General features: G+C 33.6%; 1 protein-coding gene across 2 annotated transcripts; it reads left to right on the forward strand.

The window, feature by feature from the left end:
* The first annotated feature begins 304 nt into the window (after positions 1-304).
* Positions 305-18,781, forward strand: LOC138694760 (ATP-binding cassette sub-family G member 5). Of its 2 annotated transcripts, none has more exons than XM_069818785.1 (10): positions 305-325; positions 3,502-3,619; positions 5,693-5,898; positions 8,256-8,400; positions 10,244-10,516; positions 10,909-11,206; positions 12,991-13,202; positions 15,687-15,825; positions 16,073-16,255; positions 18,233-18,781. In XM_069818785.1, exons 2-10 carry the CDS (start codon positions 3,532-3,534, stop codon positions 18,633-18,635), a joined length of 1,947 nt encoding a protein of 648 aa, XP_069674886.1. In that variant the 5' UTR covers positions 305-325; positions 3,502-3,531; the 3' UTR covers positions 18,636-18,781. The 2 variants fall into 2 exon arrangements, with proteins under 2 accessions (XP_069674886.1, XP_069674885.1); XM_069818784.1 differs by lacking the exon at positions 305-325 and adding an exon at positions 2,001-2,209.
* The last annotated feature ends 330 nt before the right edge of the window (positions 18,782-19,111 follow it).

Below are 19,111 nucleotides of genomic sequence, written 5' to 3' on the forward strand. Positions count from 1 at the left end.
AGTCATTCACAAGCTCCTGCAAATTTTATAGATAATTCTTTACCTATTTCATTAGCTTAAATGTTTGTAAATAATCATAGTGAAAAATGTCAAAAGTATAGCCTTCTCGTCTTAAGCAAGTCATTTGCAGCAGCTTGCTAATGAATTTGGCAATGATTTTTTTTCACTAGAGGTAACGATATTATTTTGTAATGCGTGGGATATAAGTGGCAGTCGATAGGCTAAACATTTCATTGCACAACATATCTGTCGAGGAAAATACGTGTCACGGAGACTGTCACCAAAGTGAAAACTTCACAGCTGTTAACTTTTTCAGCTGCAGAAAGTAATCAAAATATGATTAGACAATACATTCTTTGTTAAATTTGATTAATTTTTATGTAGATATCCTTTTTATAAAACCTATCAAAGTCATTTTATAGCTAATTATTTTATATTTCCTTTCAAGTACATCAACATTCGTCATTTTTATATATATATATATATATTAGATATTGAATTTTTATTGTATTTTATTGCTACACACTATAATACAAAATTAATAGTCACAGAATAAACACAGCGCACACTTGACTGAGCAAGCTCATGTTAGTATAGTTTTATACTAATAAACAATATAACAAAAATTCAATGCAATTACACAATTTAATACAATAATTTAACCACCGGCGCTCCGCGGCGTGGCTTAGTCGGTTAAGTCGCTTGTCTGCCGGTCTGAAGTTGCGCTCGGGGAAGGGTTTCATCCCCGCTTAGGCTGATTACCTGGTTGAGTTTTTTTCGAGGTTTTCCCCAACCTTAAGATGAATATCAGGTAATCTATGATGAACGATACTGACTCTCAACTGTGACACTACAAGACAGTAGAGCGATTTTAAACAAGTAAGTTATCCATCCTACAGGCGGAATTCAAATGCAAGGTATGTGAGTTCTACATGTATCAACACCATTAACAATTGTGTCGTCACAACTTTTATTTCATATTATGGTATTTAGAACATTCGGAGAGTCCTTGCTTAAATAATAAGCGAGTTTTTATTTTTCTTTTTTAAAAATCTCACACATTTTCAGTTGGACACATGAATGAATCGCCGTGATGTGAGCTCGGCCTGATTCCAGGCCTTCATTTCAGACATCAAATTGACAACAGGCCAATATCCAGTATGTAGACGGAATTTGAACCAATAACCGTGAGTTCCACACAACATTAATACAGTAGGCCTACTGTTCATCTTAAATTGTGAGTCCAGAATAAAGTTGTTACAGTTCTGGCTTATTTTAAACACAAACCTAATAGAATAGTATGATCCCAAAACGCGTAAGTCCATTTTTATGAAAGGACTGGGCTAGTTTTTTTATCCACCGGTCTATGGACTGAGCGAGTTTTCAAGTGACATGCAATAACACAAGCTTTTAGACAAGGATTGGCGTTGTTTTGGTAGAAAACTCGCTTAAAATGTAATGATATAGGTCTGAAACATAATTATATATATATATATATATGTGTGTGTGTGTGTGTGTGTGTGTGTGTGTGTGTGTGTGTGTGTGTGTGTTTGTGTGTGTGTGTGTGTGTGTGTAAATCATGAAAATGGCTAAATGGACTGAGCTAGTTTGGGATCACATTTCTCAATCATTTAATAAAGATGATTGTGATATAATATATTAATATAGTTATATAATATAGTTATAATATAGGCCTAAAGAAAAAACTAACAAGACTAAAATCAGAATAGTCCTGTGGCCATGCCATAACGTGAAGAAGGACGTTACAAGAATAATTTTTAATATCTCTTCAACGACCAATTATATAGGCCTACAGGCGTGCACACCTAATTTCTGTAGGCCTAACTATAATTTATAAAACTGGTGATCAAATCCGTGACTATCGTAAACATTATTTCGTAGTGAGGGCAACGACCGGAATATGCAACCAGCAACACACTTCGAAACAACATGGAGGATGAAATATCTCGACAATGAAGTTCTCAGATGGAACGGGTCTCGGAGAGAGACGTTCCATCCTGTCAGTTTTCATACAGAATGCTACGGGTAGTGTTTGTATTTCTATACAAACGCTTTCAACAGTGTTAATTAAGGACAGAAAATTTATGAACCACATCTCTGATATATACGGTTTTTTTATCCATTCGTATCAATTATGATTGGAAATGAATACTCCTTGGAGCTATGCAACGTCTTTCACACAGGACAGGTAAGTTAGGAATGTTCGGAATGAGAGAATAAATAACATTTCTCATGTATTTACAATAACTGTATGTTCACAGATATTTCCTTGCCTTAGTACACGAGTTTATTTGTTAATCCTTGTATTTCTTCTAAGCTACATACCTTAGTGATTTGGAAGCATATAGTAGGCCTAGACATTTACGATTTAAATCAAATTACGTGTATAACAATCTTTAAAAGTAACACGGTCTATGTATGTGTTATTTTATATGAGATTACATATGGACGTGATAGATTAAAAGGACACAAATCTACAAATAACAATTGACACAATAAGATAAAAATAGGTAATGAAGTCCGATTTTGACGCTAAACGAAATGTACTTCAATTGAAGTTATTATTCAGTAATTTTAAATAAATATCGCTAATATGTACAGTGGCGTATAAAAAAATTCAGGCCCTCTGCATTAATCTCTTGGTACATCAGAACTCATTAACTTGTTGACATTTCAAATTGTTTCTTTCTTTCTGCAAGTTAATGTCAGTTTTAAATATAATAAAGGGCGGAAAATTAAAAAGAAATAGCATAAGAAATGTCATAAATTTAAGGACCATTCTAATAAGAGAGCTTCCCGCTTTCGAAGGCCATAGCGACAATAATGAGTGTATGTGTATATGCGCATCTTAAACTTTGTAAAGAATGTAGATCTAAAAAAAAAATTCAATGCCAAATTATCAGCTTCGTATTCGCTGTGCTAATGAAGCTACTGTCTATTCGAAACCAAAAATAAATGAGTGATTAAAGTATAAATATTTTAAGTAGTTAATGTAAGTATGTCGTGTCACATCCATTATTTAAATGTCATAATCAACACACCTTAGACTGAAAATATCACACTGGCTTTGATGTATTCTACAGAAATAATAAGTATTTAGAATTTATTAAAGTAACTTAAAAAAAATTTAATGTTATCTCATCCGACAATACCCATTTGTAAACTATGATAAATCACTTAAAATATGAATTCATGTGAAGTGTGTATCTAATATTACCTTATCCGACAGTATCCATACATAATTTAAGTTACCTAAAAATGAATTCATATGAAGTTCATATCTAATTTTATCCTACCCACAATATTCGTACTTAAACTATCGTAAATTTACTTAAAATATTAATTTACGCAAATATCGTATTACAATTACCAGTACAGTTAAATTGTTGTAGCCCTTATTACTTGTCGAAATCGCGCCTTAAAATTCGTAATTTTTGTGTTTCAATTTACCGGTACGTTTAATATGTCACTGTTCTTAAGGTGGAGCCTGGAACATGCTTCCAAAGACTGATGGGAAGCGTGAAAACTGGGATAATCCTCAAAGATGTTTCCTTAGAAGTCCACGGTGGCGAAGTCCTTGCAATCTTGGGTTCGAAAGGTAAACATGTATACATGTAATCCTATATTTTTTTTTCTTTTTCAACCACACATTATTAGGACTGAAGGTATACATTTTCAAAATTAAGAAACATGGAGACTAATATTGAAAAATTAACGAAATGTCATATATTAACAAATCATTTTCATGAATATGAGAATACTGTACCTCTAATTTTGTTGGACAAGTTTAAGATTAAATATTCTTGATTGATTTTCGAATGTAAAATTTTTTTTAAGTCACCAACATGGATGTGTTCATATTTCTGTATTGTTTTCTACAAATTAATTGCATCTAGCTAGTTTCATGTGAAGTTATCAGATTGAAGCGAAATTTTGTTAAAAAAAAATAGGCAGAATTTTGGAAAATATGCTTCCTGCGCTTTCTATCAACAAACTTCTTTAAAACTTTGTGCTGATAACGTGCCTCATTAAAGGGACTTTACATCTGAGAACGTCTTTTATTCAGTCACTTTTCTGTATGTAAATCAGGCCTGTGTATAAAATTTGAAAATGAGATGGTAAAAGGTTTATCTGGTTAGAACAGCATCATTAATTCATGTTGAATCTTTCGTACACTACTTTTAACACTTGAATATAAATAATTGATTAAATGGCGATCTTACTCGTGTTAATTATGTAAGCATGTGTGGCTTACATTATTAACACGAGTAAGATCGTCATTTAATCAATTATTTTGCATCATTAACTCCCATTATGTCTCTTATTTTATTTTCTAGCTAATATAATGTAGGTAACTACTTTATTTTTTATGGGAGAAGTTTCATTTCCAGCCCACTTATGTTGTGCTGTATAGGCTTACATGATGTAAGTTACATTTATGTTCGCATTAACGTCATTAATTTTCTAAATATGTTTTATTCTTGCTGTTAAAGATGTGTGAAACACTTTCTAATTAGGTACAGACTTGTGGATATTTAGACTAATCTGTTAGTTATTAGGATCTATGGAGAATAATGAACGCGTTAATCATCTGCATAAGTAGGCTATATCAGTTGATGACATTTCCGAAATTGTCTGAGTCTCTCAGAAACTAAAACAGAAGTGTAATCCACATGTTAACTTACTAACTCATAAACTGTGAAGTTTACTAGCACCAACAATTGAAGAGTGTAACCCTAAAACGTGTTCAGTCCATTCTTATGAAAGGACTGAGCTGGTTCTTTTAACCGCTGGTCTACGGAGTGGGAGAGTTTTCAAGTGGCATGCACAATAACACAACCTTTTAGACAAGGATTGGCGTTGTTTTGGAAGAAAAGCTGAAAATATAATGATAGAGGTCTCAAACATAATCATATATATGAGCCGTTCAGAGCAAAAGTGGTGTAAGTCAAAATTGGGTAATGAGGTTTAAAGTAAACATTCTGTAAAATACAGCGCAAAATGGCAGTTAAAATGTCCATCGTGCTATCCACTGACTACTAATAGTTTAAATAAATTTAATATTGATTGCTACTTTGCACTGTATTTTACAGAATATTTACTTTAACCCTCATTATCCATTTTTGAGTCCACACCTGTGGAGTAACGGTTAGCACGTCTGGCCGCGAAACCAGGTGGCCCGGGTCCGATTCCCGGTCGGGGCAAGGTACCTGGTTGAGGTTTTTTCCGGGGTTTTCCCTCAACCCAATATGAGCAAATGGTGGGTAACTTTCGGTGCTGGACCCCGGACTCATTTCACCAGCATTATCACCTTCATCTCATTCAGACGCTAAATAACCTAAGCTGTTGATAAAGCGTCGTAAAATGACCTACTAAAAAAATCCATTTTTGACTTCCACCATTTCTGCTCTGAACGGTTCATATGTATAACTCTTAAAAATGGCCAAATGGACTGAGTGAGTTTTGGAATCACACTCCACACTCTTCAATCGTTATATTGTGCCCACAAGTTTAATTTCTTCATTCTTCTTATAATTCATATAGGCCATACTGAACAAACAATTGATGCTCTGCCACGTTAGAAATTCTGTAAAAAGTATGTACCGGTATGCTATAATACTCAAAATTGAAAGTTAATAATGAAAATGATTTATTTAATAACTAATTCTAGGCAGTGGAAAGAGGGCGTTGCTGGAAGTGATATCTCGTCGTGCTCAAGGGCCTACAAGAGGTCAAATCCTGCTGAATGGTGCTCCCATGTCCTTGCGACTCTTTCAACAGAACTGCGGCTATGTCACTCACAAGTGCGATCTCCTGCCTGGTCTGACTGTAGAACAAACGCTGCACTATGCTGCACATCTTACAATTGGTTCAAAGGCTTGTATTAAACTTATTTTCAATGTTATTTACTACGACTTCATTCCCCTTTTATTGACCAGTATTAAGTAGGCTAGTGTCTACACAACAGTTACTCTATCAGTTGGGCTATCCAGATGCTGAACCATGTCCACGACATATAACAATCATTCCAGTAAAAATTAACGGGTCTTTATTTGAACTCAAACAGACACATTGAAGATTCACTGTAAGAAACGTCAGATGGTTTTCAGAAATAGACTTTTAGGTATTCCACCATGTCAGATGATTTTCTTTGTAATTTTTTGTATTATATAAAATCAGTGCTGCAGTTGGAAACAAATTTTAGGGGGTACTGTTGAAATGTCCTTGGTCAGACTAGACTCTGTATAGACTCGTATTGCACTTCTTTTCCAAAGTTACTTCTTTGTCATGCAGTCGCCTCTGCAGACCTCCTCCTTCCAGATCGCAGCCACAATTGCATATAAGGCAAGAAATTAAACACTGACATTGGTAGCCCAATACTTAGTAGGAACAAAAGTCTAGGAACTCTTTACTGGAAGAGTATTCCTTTTCTTAGTGCAGATATCGTTAATCACAGTAATGCTCATTCATATTCTTAAGTTGAAATTGGAATAGAATCTATAATATGTAACTGGACTCAAGTTTCATGAACGCACGAAAATTTCCTCCTCTAGCAAACTGCTAGCATTACGCCTGAGCAAGTTTTAAAATTAGCGAATCAGTGCAACAGAATTCTTGAGGCGCCACATCATAAAATTTGTGTTATGCGAAAGGCATCTACACAAGTTTTGAAATTAGCGAATCAGTGTAGTAGATTTCTTGAGTCGCCATGCCATAAAGTTAGTGTTAATGATTACTAATATTAGTAGAGTCAGAAAGTAACGGAACTTCGGGTGGCAACGCCATGCTCTATAGGCAACTTCTCTGCCTTGTCCGTGTAGTATGAGACCTACTCTCCAGGCGTATAGACTCAGTGCGAACATGTGTAGATACCTTTTTTTTTTGTAGATGGCATATAACAATTTACATAACACGGCCTTCAAAGTACGCCCCCTGGGCAGTAGCACACTTCTGCCAGCGTCCATACTACTTCTCTAAACATTCCTGCAGCCCATCTTTGGTCACTTCCCACAGGGCACTTGTTGCATGAATGTTCACCTCTTTGGCTGCCGAAAACCGCCGTTCCTTGAATAGGGATTTGACCTTTGGAAATTAGTATAAATCTGCTGGAGCAAGATCTGGAAAATATGGTGACTATGGATGGACAGGTATTTTGTGTTGTGCGAGGAATTCGCTCACCAAGAGTGACCGATGTGCTGGGGTATTGTCATGATGGAGAATCCAATTCTGTCTTTGCCACAAGTTGGGTCTTCTTCGTCGAACTGCATCACGAAGACGCCGAAGAATTACAACATATGTCTCCTTGCTGACAGTTCGACCTCAGGAATAAAGTCGAAATGTACGAGACTCTGGATATCGAAGAACACTTCAAGCATTACTTTCCCCTTTGATCAGTCGGCATGGAATCTCTTTTGCTTGGTGAGCCGGGAGATTTTACTCATTGAAGACTGCCGCTTTGGCTGCGGGTCATAAAGGAAACACCAAGATCCAACTCTCTTGCACAGAGTGATCACAGGTGACGATGGGATCCAGACAGTGGTGTTATGAACATAGGCCATAACCTGGCATAAGGATACTGTATTTTGCATTTTGTATACAATGAAATGAGATAATTTATTACCATTTAATAAGATGATAAAGTTTTCGTTGGTGGAGTTATATTCCAGGAGTTCATTACCGAAAAAAATTGTAGTAGCCAATGTCTCAGGCATTCAGATCAAGATACAGTTTAAGCATTTAGGAATAACTGAAATCAATTGTAAATTAAATTATTTAGTTTTTTAAATGTTTCATGTTCCAGTATCGTAATAATTAAAATGACAATACAATTTACAGGGGAAATACTACATATTAATATGTAAACGGTTTTATTGTGGGATACTAGTGAGTGATTACTCTGGATGTATGGGATTGGATAGCCAAGAACTACACTGTTTAGAAGTTTCTGTGCTTTTCCTTACTTCTTGTAGGACAATTAAATTATCCCGACAATTTTATTCTTCTTTCTTCCTATTTTGTAAGCTAAGACCTTTACTATCTGCCAATACCAGTACATAAAGATACATAATTTCTCTAAAACTTAATAACCTCTGGAGGTAGGCTAGGAATGTTGAATTATTTAATTAATAAAAATTGAATGGCAATAATACATGCTTATTAAAGCTCAGTAATGTTTCTTCATTGTAACAACAAGCGCCCAAAATGACCTCTAAAATAATCAAATTCCAATACAGGTATCACGGTATGTGAAAAGATCAAGAATGAAGCAAGTCATGGCTGATTTGGCATTGACCCAGGTGGCAAATAGAGCAGTTGGTGACCTCACACAAAGTGAATATCGAAGACTTATGATTGGCGTGCAGCTTGTAAGAGATCCAGGTACCTGTATAAGAAAAATATCTATTGGTATTTTCTCCATTAGGCCCTATGTATTAATTTAAAAAATTATGTATTTCAGCATTAATTAATAGGTTAATATAATAAATTGTATAATGACTTACAAACACCGAACTTCATATTTATATGATCTGGCAAGGAAACAGCAATTATAAATACATGATTATGAGCATTTAAATATTTATTAAAAAATGATTGTGTACAAGATTCAAAGAACGTAGTTCAACATTATTTATGTATATTGGAATGCAAGAGGTCAAATGACTTTATTGTCAAACGCCTGACATTAGAAAACAACAACAACATTATTTATGTACCAGTATCTAACATCGCCAAATGACCTCAATTCATGCATAGGCATCTTTGCATCTCCGATGTATATCGTGCATAGAGCTGCACAGCATATTCTCGGGTATGTTGTTGAATGCATGACGAATGTTTGTCTTAAGAGTTCCAATATCTTACGGATGAACTTGGTATTCTAAAATATCCCTACAAGGAGTAGTTTCACAATGACAGTTCGTAGGATCTTGCAAGCCAGATAATATCATCTCTATTGGATATGATTCGATGTGAGAAAAGGTGCTGTAAGACATTCATAGAGATCCCAGCAGAATGGACAGTAGCTCCATCCTGATGAAATCAGGTAATCAGAGGATTGTGTGCTACTTCATTGGTTATGAACGTTTTAATCATATGCACGTACTTGATTGACATCATGGTCAACGCATTTCTCTTGTCGTCTTCAAAAAGAAGGGGCCTATTATCCTATGACATTGCTCACCAAACAGCTACTCTTTCATTATGCAATAGTTTCCCAAGTAATTCATCAGGATTTATTGCGACCAATATCTAAAATTTTGCCTATCCACGAAACACATAACTGAAAATCCGTCTCATTAGACATCCACGTACTGTCAATAAAGTGGTCGTCTTCTTCATCTATGCAGTTTGTCATTTATTCACAGAATGTCCTTTGGGCTTAACTCGCGGGTTTAACTGATGCTCAACCTGAATCTTGAAGGGGTGATAACACAGGTCTCAATGTAGCATTATTCTTACAATTTCGCTGAATGTACACTATTCACTACAATATTATGCCGTGCTGCTGAGCAAGTTGGATTTATGTCGACAGCAACCCCAAGTGCAACAATGTTTTCTGGCATACAGACAGGTTTTTTTCCCACCTGGAGGCTTTTACTTGAGTATCGAACCAGTTTCTTCGAAATTATTAAACAATTAAAGAATTTAATTTAATTATAAAAATTAGGGGGCACTCAGGTTTGAACCAGGGTCCTTTCGATCTGTAGGCGAATGATCTACACTGTGTCAATTAGACTACATGAGAAGATGGGTATAGGTCATGGCACACTAAATTAAAATTTTGGCAAAATTCACGTCTAGCAACCTCAAAACTATAATTTTTTTAATAGCTTTTGACAGTAAACTCACGTTGTGTACCACTCCAATGCTCCATGGAAACTATAAGGCATAATGTGGTAACAGCAGTTCTCTCCCCCACTACTGAATTAAAAGAAAAAAGTGTTACTTCAAAATCGTCGGTTTCTCTGCCAGACCCTCTATAAGAAATTGAGCAAGGAATTTAAATTAAGTTCGGAATACTATAACTGACTGAAATTACTATACTACTCTCAATTTATTATTAGTCAAAAAATATAAAGATCACAAAATAAGTATTGCATCAAATTAAACTGTACTGTAGTACTGAAACTGTTCACTGTTGCATTATAGTTTTATGCAAACATTATGACCTGTAATACCTAACTGTACAACAGATTACAATGTCAAAACTTTTTATTTTCAGTTGTGCTGCTGTTAGATGAGCCAACATGGGACCTGGATCCTTTAAATACGTACCTTGTTATTTCAATTCTTTCAAACCATGCACGAAAGTATGGAAGAGCAGTGGTGTTAACTATGGAGAAACCACGGTCAGATGTCTTTCCATTCTTAGACCGTGTTGCTTATCTCTGTCTTGGAGATGTTGTTTATACTGGCGGTACAAGGCTTATGTTGGATTATTTTCGATCAATTGGATTTCCATGTCCAGAGTTAGAAAACCCTCTCATGTATTATTGTAAGTATTTTCATAAATATTTATAAGCAGAAAATGAAATTCCTTTTGTACTTGGTTATTTAACGATGCTGTATCAACTACTAAGTTATTTAGTGATGGCTAATGAGATGATATTTGGCTGATTTCACTGATTTCGTGAATATTCATAAATCAATGTAGAATTGACATACAGGAGATTAATACGTCAAAGATATTTATACTAAAAACAATTTAGTTTTAATGATCAAGAAGGAATAAAGTATAAGATATAAATTAATATTAATAAATTTCACTCGTCAGTATCATACACAATCTTAACTGAAATTGTAAACAATAGAGGTATGCAACATTACAATTTATTTTCAAGTGACATATTTTTACTGTTCCTGTATGAGAAAAAATTCTGTTTACAGTATGTCTATCAACTGTTGATCGTCGATCAAGAGAACGTTTCATTGAATCAAACCATCAGATTGCAGCTCTTGTAGAAAAATTCAAACTAGAAGGTGGTCCTTTCAGACGAAAGACTTCCACGATGGCTCCAGGAGGAGTACAGATTATGGATTCTACAACGGATCCAGTAGGAATGCATAACATGGGAGTCCCTACAGTTGTTGGGGGATCAACAACTCCGTCATTAGCCAACAATAAGGTCCCACTCTCTGCATTTGGAAGGCCCAATGCATTCACCGTAGCTTTCACACTTTACATGTAAGAATGTGCTATTGACGACTTCGTTATGTTTCTTTATTAGTTACTGACATTCAAGTGTGTAGTTATCCTGATTTTTAGATGAACACTCATATTTTTCTCTTTTATTATCTCTTCTCTGACCATTTTAATTTTCTTCTTAATAATTAAGAGCGAAAATATTTTTTCACATATAAGGAATAAATATAGTACTGTTAATAATCGATTACAAGATTGTCTCATTGTGCAGCTACTGCTTTTTGCATCTTTTGTGAAAACAGGTTGCACCACGGGAAAGTGAGGATGGTATCTGGATAGGAGTAGGAGCGTATGCAAGGGGAGTTTATCGGGTTTGAACCCCCCTTGAACTTTAAAAAAAAATACATGTTTAGATTTGAATATTTTTTATCCATAACCGTTTTCCCTTCTCTAATTTTTCACAGTCAGAACAACAAAATCTACATCAACATAAGGCATAGTCCTCCTACCCCTTCAATATAATCCCTGTGCTTGGTCCTGCAGCACATTCGAATTATAACAATGCTATTTTATTACAGAGAGCTCTACTGCCTAGTACCCCAACCTTGGAACAAAATGAAGCTGACACAATATGACATTAAACTTGTTGTGAAACATATTGAAAAGGTTGCTTTGCTTTGACAGTTCTGCAGTGCAAATGTTAAATATTGTGCATTGTCGATTTTAACCCAGATAAGACTGACGTCCTGCATATAGGACACCGGACGTTTCACACAAATGTGATAATAACATTGACTATGACAGACTAAATATAAGAAAAAAAATTGGAGGCAATTTATAACACATAAGGATTATGGTATCATGATTGCCGACTATGAAAATCTTACACAGCAATGTTAAAAAAATGAAACGTCCGGGTCCTATATATAGGACGTCAGTCTTATCTGGGTTAAGCTCATTTTAAGAGTGGCATTCATCCATTGGTTAGTTTGAGTTAGTTCTGACTTTATTGTGAAACGTTTAACATTTCGTGCATTTGTCAGTTCATATTTTTAATGACAATAATAATAAACAAAATTTAAAATACCCATAATATAAATTGTAAACAATTTTAATAATGTCCCCACCTTGACAAAATTCTGCGTATTCCACTGGATAGGATAGGCTGTGTGTTGCGCATCCAACCCTCTGCAACCTAGTGACATACATATACATGTATTAGTTGTGCTTATGTTAATTTTCAGAAAAAAGAAAATGCCATAATATACAATAATATAAAAAAATACTTAAGTAAAATTTCACAACGACCTAGTCGAATTTAAATCAGAACTATCCTAATGTATCACCTTTAAAAACAATTAATATTTCATGCAGTAATTATTGAAAAATTGTTATTAACAAAATGTGTATTAAAATATTTGCAACTTACTTTCAAAATAGGTCATTATTGAATTACATAAGGTGGCTGATGGCATTTTATCTGCTTTATACTTAAATGAAATGATACTATTCTTCAATTAAGAATTCTGACCACTTATTTCCATATTTTCCAGGTAACACAAGTTAATTTGTAAATTCTGAAAGAAAACGATTCTGTCCAACAGTTGAGAGAAAAAAGAAAGAAAAAACTTAAAGAAATAGTATCCCAAAATCTTTCTACATTTTCGTAAAAATCTTAAATCTTTGCAGCATCACCAGATTATTTTCTACACTTAATATACTGTGGAAGTAAAAAATAATGTTACTAAACGTGATAGTAGTGTTAGTTTATGAGTTACCTAAATTTACTGTATATTCTAATTTGTTTTTTTATTAACTTATTACAGGAGGAACCTAGCAGCAACTTTCAACTTTCGTGTTGTGGGCTTAACACATATTTTCTTGCGTCTGTTGGCCCTGCCTATTTTTCACTTATTGCTGTGGATATTCTACAGTGGGATGGAGGACTACCAAAGAACATTCATCACAAGGAATGGATTGATTTTCAACTGCCTAGCTGGTGCCTATTTTGTATCAATAATTGTAACAGCATCTACATGTAAGTAAATTTATAATCTCTATACAGAATATAGAAATAAAATAGGAAAGAGATGAGAAAAATTACCAACTAATACCTATTTAGTGCAACCATACGTAAGACATAATGAGATGTACTACTAACCTCAAGGACTTTTTTTAAATTCTTAAAAATGGTAAAGATTTGCACCAAACTTTTAAAATTTCTTTGATCTTGATCTACTCAAGTTACAGATGAACACAGACTTTTTTAAGACAGTTTAAAAACAAGAACCTGTTAATTTTCATATACTCCCAATCCCACACTGAAAATCATGTTAGGAAGTACAGTATGCACTTAAATAAATTTGTGAAGTTAATTATAACATACAATTTGGTAATTTATTTAATATTTAATATCATTATCACCACTACCGCCAATGCTGCTGGTGCTGCTGCCACCACAACTTGCTGCGGACTTGAAGGTACTGAGTTCAATCCAGGATGATGAAGGATTTTTCTCATTGTCAAAAATTCCAGAAAAGCCCCGAGGTTCATCCAGCCTCCTATCAAATTGAGTACTGGGTCTTTTCTGGGGTAAAAGGTGGTCTGAGAATGGAGTTGACCACATCAGCTCATTCTAGTACCGAGATAAAGAAAGCCTCAATTGCTTTCATGGCATATAGAATGATATCTTTACATTATTATTATTATTATTATTATTATTATTATTATTATTATTATTATTATTATTATTATTATTAATTGTAATATTGTAATATTGTAAAATGTTGACTTGTTCCACATCTTAAAGCTTCATTGCTCGTGTAAGATCTATGGAATAAAATAAATGAATGAATGAATTATTATTATTATTATTGTTGTTGTTGTTGTTATTATTATTATTATTATTATTATTATTATTATTATTGTAATTGGCCTTGTGCTGTTGTTTTGCACGTTAATATTCTAAATAAATAAATTATTATTATTATTATTATTATTATTATTATTATTATTACTATTATTATTATTATTATTATTATTATTATTATTATTATTATTATTATTATTATTGCTGTTCAATGATTTATCACGTTTTTGTCGGGATTTATTATATATAACACGGACTGTTTCTTGGTTTATACTGAAACTGAGGTTTCATCTATGATAACATAGATATTACTTCGATAAGAGACAAACATACGAGTATATACAGCATTCAGAATCTATGTATGTACCGTTCCATATTTCATGGACAAATATGGTCTACAACAAATTGAAGTAATAGGCTTTATGGTTGGAGCGCGCAGAACTATTCCCGGTTTCTTCTTCCAGACCTGGCAATGTTTTGGCCTACAGAGGAAGGCAATTGATGACATCGTTCTTGCAGTTCTGAGAGGATCAATATTTATGCTCCGCAACCATCTCTACGGTCAACAATGATCTTCAACTAATTAATTAGTACCTACTTATTTATTCAGTCATTTCTTGTCGTTGTTGTAAGACTCCCTTCAACTTAAACATGTGTATATTATTTATACTTCCAACTGCCTATTGCACAATATGCTCTGTCTTTGTGGCAGCCTGTTAATACAGGGAGCTGTTATCGTTTAGATAAATAAATAAAATAAAAATTGCTGCGAAAAAAATGAAATTCTAATAAGACAACAATCAAAATCATACAAAAATTTACACAATATACTGCAAAGCAACTTAAGCATATGGTGACTTCAACATCAGCCTTATCTTTATAAATACGATTTATATACTATAGTATTCCCCCTGATTGAGGTTTTGGCTGATTTATACATCTATTATCAGGTAATGTATCTCACTTGACGATGTGTGTCAGAGGAGGAACAATAATTGTTTGTATGCATCTGAAGTATGATTAGTGTAATGTGTAACTAGTCAGCGATGTATGTAATGGAGGGGGAAAGGAACTGACCATCCTACCATATTATCTCCTGACTTAGTTGCCTCATGAGTGATGCCTTATTGGTGTCACTTCTGAGGTTTCAGCCTGTCTTCAGATAGCTGATCAACAACAACTTTAGTATTTGAATATATATAAATTAATAATATGCATCGATTTTCACATAGAAATAATGCAAAGATATATTTTAACCAGTGCATAAACCATGACTGGCGATTTAAGTTACAAACATTTATAAACGAATGTATAATTAATGGAACTCACGGTTTACATAACAAATTGTTCTGCTTAAAGTTACATGGATATTAGTTACTTGTCTACATGGTATGAGAAATACTGTACCAGAAATAAGATACAAACTGCAATGAAGAATTAGATTCGTAAAGAGAATCTGCAATATGTAATTGACGTTTGTACACTTTTATAGGCATATGTCATATTTGTTATGGTATCGGTAAGATAAGTATTTAGCTTCAAAAGAGTTTATCTTTGAGTTGTTTACTTTTAGGTATTAAATTCGTGAGTAGTATTATTATAGTGTATTTATTTGACTGTAACTAAATAGAAACACATCACTTTATGTCACAGTTTCTGCCTTCCGAACAAGGTATTATCAAGAGGCACAAGAAGGTCTCTACAGTGGGCCCTTATTTCTACTTAGTTATTCGTTTCTTGCTGTACCATTTGCTGTCATAAGTGTTGGAGCTGCATCACGTATCACATTTCTGTGAGTACTATACAATCAATGTTTACTAATGAAAATAACTTCTACAAAATACAGTAACAAATTTAGTCAGTCACCGGGTGTCATTTATTTCATCAGTGCCGAGAATAAAAATAAATGCAAATATATTCTAATAAATACTCAAATAAAAATAATGATTTTAAATCTAATGTTTTATTCTCTCACATTTAAGGACAACTATAAATAAAGTACCTTCTTTCTACTAGACATAATTTATCTTTCATTTCAGGTTAACTGGACTTCACGCTACAACAGACTGGCTGTTTTTTGGGGCAGTGCAATTAGCCTGTTATCTGTTGGCACAGCAACAAACTATTGCTCTGATGTTGGTAGTTAGAAGTTCTTTCACATCTGCCATTGTCAGCATCTACTTGACTATCATATATCTGATGCTAGGAAGTGGTTCCTTAAGGTAAAATACTTCAATTAAGTACTGCATGCACTTCCTATTTGCAAAATATTGAACTCAAGAAACTTCTCTTAAATGTTCTTCATATTATTAAAGTAACTTGAGTAGTAATAGCGTCTATGTAAATCAGAAGGTATGTTTCAAAGGTTAGTAGGTTCGATAAGTTAAATAGCAAAGAAAATATATATATATATATATATATATATATATATATATATATAATATTTCTTACAATTTACACACTCACATTAAAACTAAGAGCACGAAAAACGTGTCAGAAAAAGTATTGCAATACAAATTAGAAATGGCTTTTAAGGAACCCGGAGGTTCACTGCAGCCCTCACATAAGCCCACCATCAGTTCCTATCCTGAGCAAGATTAAAAGTATTGCAGTAAGTAATATTATTTCAGAACAGGTGATCAACTTCAAATATTTTATCGTATTTTATATTGTAATGGCTGTCATCTACAAAACAAATTAGCAACATTTCAGTATTAATGTGTAATCATAAAAAAACAGAGAAGTTTCTAAAAAGATTACTATCTTAAACTGTATAAAAGTCAGTGCTTGCTCTTTTATTCAGTTCTACTGTCTAATGATGTCGACAAAATACACCCCATTGTAAGAAGAATTCCTTGATCTGTGAAATTATGTATCCTTCTAGCTCATCTTAAGAAATAATGCAACGACACAGGAATTATTATCTCATACAGTAAAAAGATTGCCTACATGCAGCACAGATATGGATGTATACAACATATGACTGAGAAATATTTTCAAAAGAGGTTACAATATAAACCATGAGTAAACGAAATGTGATAAATTTTGTTAGTGGTGTAAATATGAGGAGAATGAGGAAGAGGGGTTTAAAAATTTGTAGAATACATTATAGTACAGATTCACTTGAACCTTCTAGATGTAAAGTACATAGTAAATGTGCGTTAGTATTGTAATGTCTTGCCAGTAAACATTGTAAACTGTTTTCTTCACTGTATCTTTGATGCTGAAGATTGAGCTGCAACCATGGCCTAGCTGGTATTTTGAAACCACACCACCATGGGAAAAAAGTAATTCTGGTGTTCACAATAGGTAGGAAACTATTGCAGACATAATCAAGTGTTATAATTAGAAAGAAAATATCTGCTGTAGGTGCTTTATAAAATATATGAAAGAATAGTTTAACACTTCGTCAAAAGTATTAGCTCTCTGAAAAGAATAATGAAGATTATGTTACAACAATATTAATCTTATTCTATCCCCGGAAAAAAAAGAGTTATGGTAATATATATATTATTGTAATGTGTACAGGTACTGCTGCAGTTATTATGTTCGATAATTTCGTCTCTAAAACAAATGTAAAATATGAACAGCTTAATAACTTATTAGTGTTAATTATTTTGTTATACTTCTGCAAAAATGGATCAAAACCCAAGACAAAGTTTAAGCAATGAGTTCGATCAAAATGTCATTTGGAATACCACAGAAACATTCTATCTTGTTAAAAATTGGTGCCAATCGTTAAAAAGTCGTAGCTTACACTAATTCTGCTCCAACCAGGATGTAATTTTTACTCACTATAGAAATATTCGCCTCTTAAAAAAAAGAATGATGTGGAAGAATACCCAAATTATATATCTGCAGTGATTAAGCTGAGTTCCTCTACTGTAGAAAGCAAGCCTACAAAAGGAAATATGTTTTATTTTAAGACTAGGAGAAGTATGCATGTTATGTTGATTTCTTCAAAAGATAGAAAGAACTAGGTTCTAGAAAACTTGTGACTACAGAATCCAGTCACTACTTTAAATATTATGATGTAAATAATTGCAATTAATTTCAGCTCCAATAATTTATAGGTAGAATATTGAACTAGAAAGATCATGTGATCAAATGATGATGATGATGATGATGAAAAAGTCATGAATATATTATGTATAAAGTAAAGCATTTATTAATTGCAACTCTCTTTTCTCTCCTATTAGGTCCTTCCATAGTCTATCAGACTGGCTACTTTACCTTACATACGCTACCCAGTCTCGCTATGCTGGAGCATTTCTCAACTTGCAGATGTTTGGAAATAACAACTGGGTTAATCTGAATGGACTTCCACGAGACTCCAAGACAAACTGTACAGTCCCAGTTATACAAACTCAAGACTCCTTAGTCACAGCATCTTCATCATTTGGGTGTCGTTATGCAGATGGAATGGCATATGTAACAGAGAGATATGGGAGAGACAACAATAATGATGCTTTATCAGAAATGTTGGACATGGACATAAACCTTGCTATAGCATTTGCATTTCCAATTGGGCTTGCAATATTCAATTCACTTCTGTATCTTATTCCTTTGCCAGCTTTTATAAAAGCAAAATTCAGAGAGTGAACTTAATGGTCATATCAGTTTTTACCAGTGGCGTGCTGCACATGGAAGGCAAGGGAAGCATTGCTTCCCCTGTTCATAAAGCGAAAAAGAAGAAATTTATTGCAGAAATTATATTTTAATCATGAGAACTATGAATTCTTTAATCTTAAAATGTCACAAAATTCTTTCTCTGATCGTCTGTCCTGATCGAAGGGATTCATTATTCATATTCTTAGCTTGAGGCACCTATAAAGACCGATACAGATTCGTTCATTTCCGTTCAATGATTTTACTCCTAAAGAGAGGAGAATTGCTTTGGTCTTCAAATATATTTAGGCGAGTTGGCTGTTATCAGTTTTGTACTACACATATAAAAATTTGTATTATTGCTTCTCTCACATAAAATTGCATCATACACAACTGGTTTTTACATGACAAAAAATAGAAGAGATAATATTGTAAATAAAGTATTGTCAACAGTGAGTTCGAATGAGATA

This window comes from Periplaneta americana, chromosome 2 (assembly GCF_040183065.1).
Source record: "Periplaneta americana isolate PAMFEO1 chromosome 2, P.americana_PAMFEO1_priV1, whole genome shotgun sequence".
In the NCBI taxonomy this organism is placed as follows: domain Eukaryota; kingdom Metazoa; phylum Arthropoda; class Insecta; order Blattodea; family Blattidae; genus Periplaneta; species Periplaneta americana.

Bases quoted from the DNA above. Each gene is read 5' to 3' on its own strand.
- LOC138694760 (XM_069818784.1), top strand. From the start codon at position 2,156: ATGATTGGAAATGAATACTCCTTGGAGCTATGCAACGTCTTTCACACA. The intron at 10,517-10,908 runs GTAAGTATTTTC...TTCTGTTTACAG, and splicing joins AAACCCTCTCATGTATTATT to TATGTCTATCAACTGTTGAT. The intron at 16,256-18,232 runs GTAAAATACTTC...CTCTCCTATTAG, and splicing joins CTAGGAAGTGGTTCCTTAAG to GTCCTTCCATAGTCTATCAG.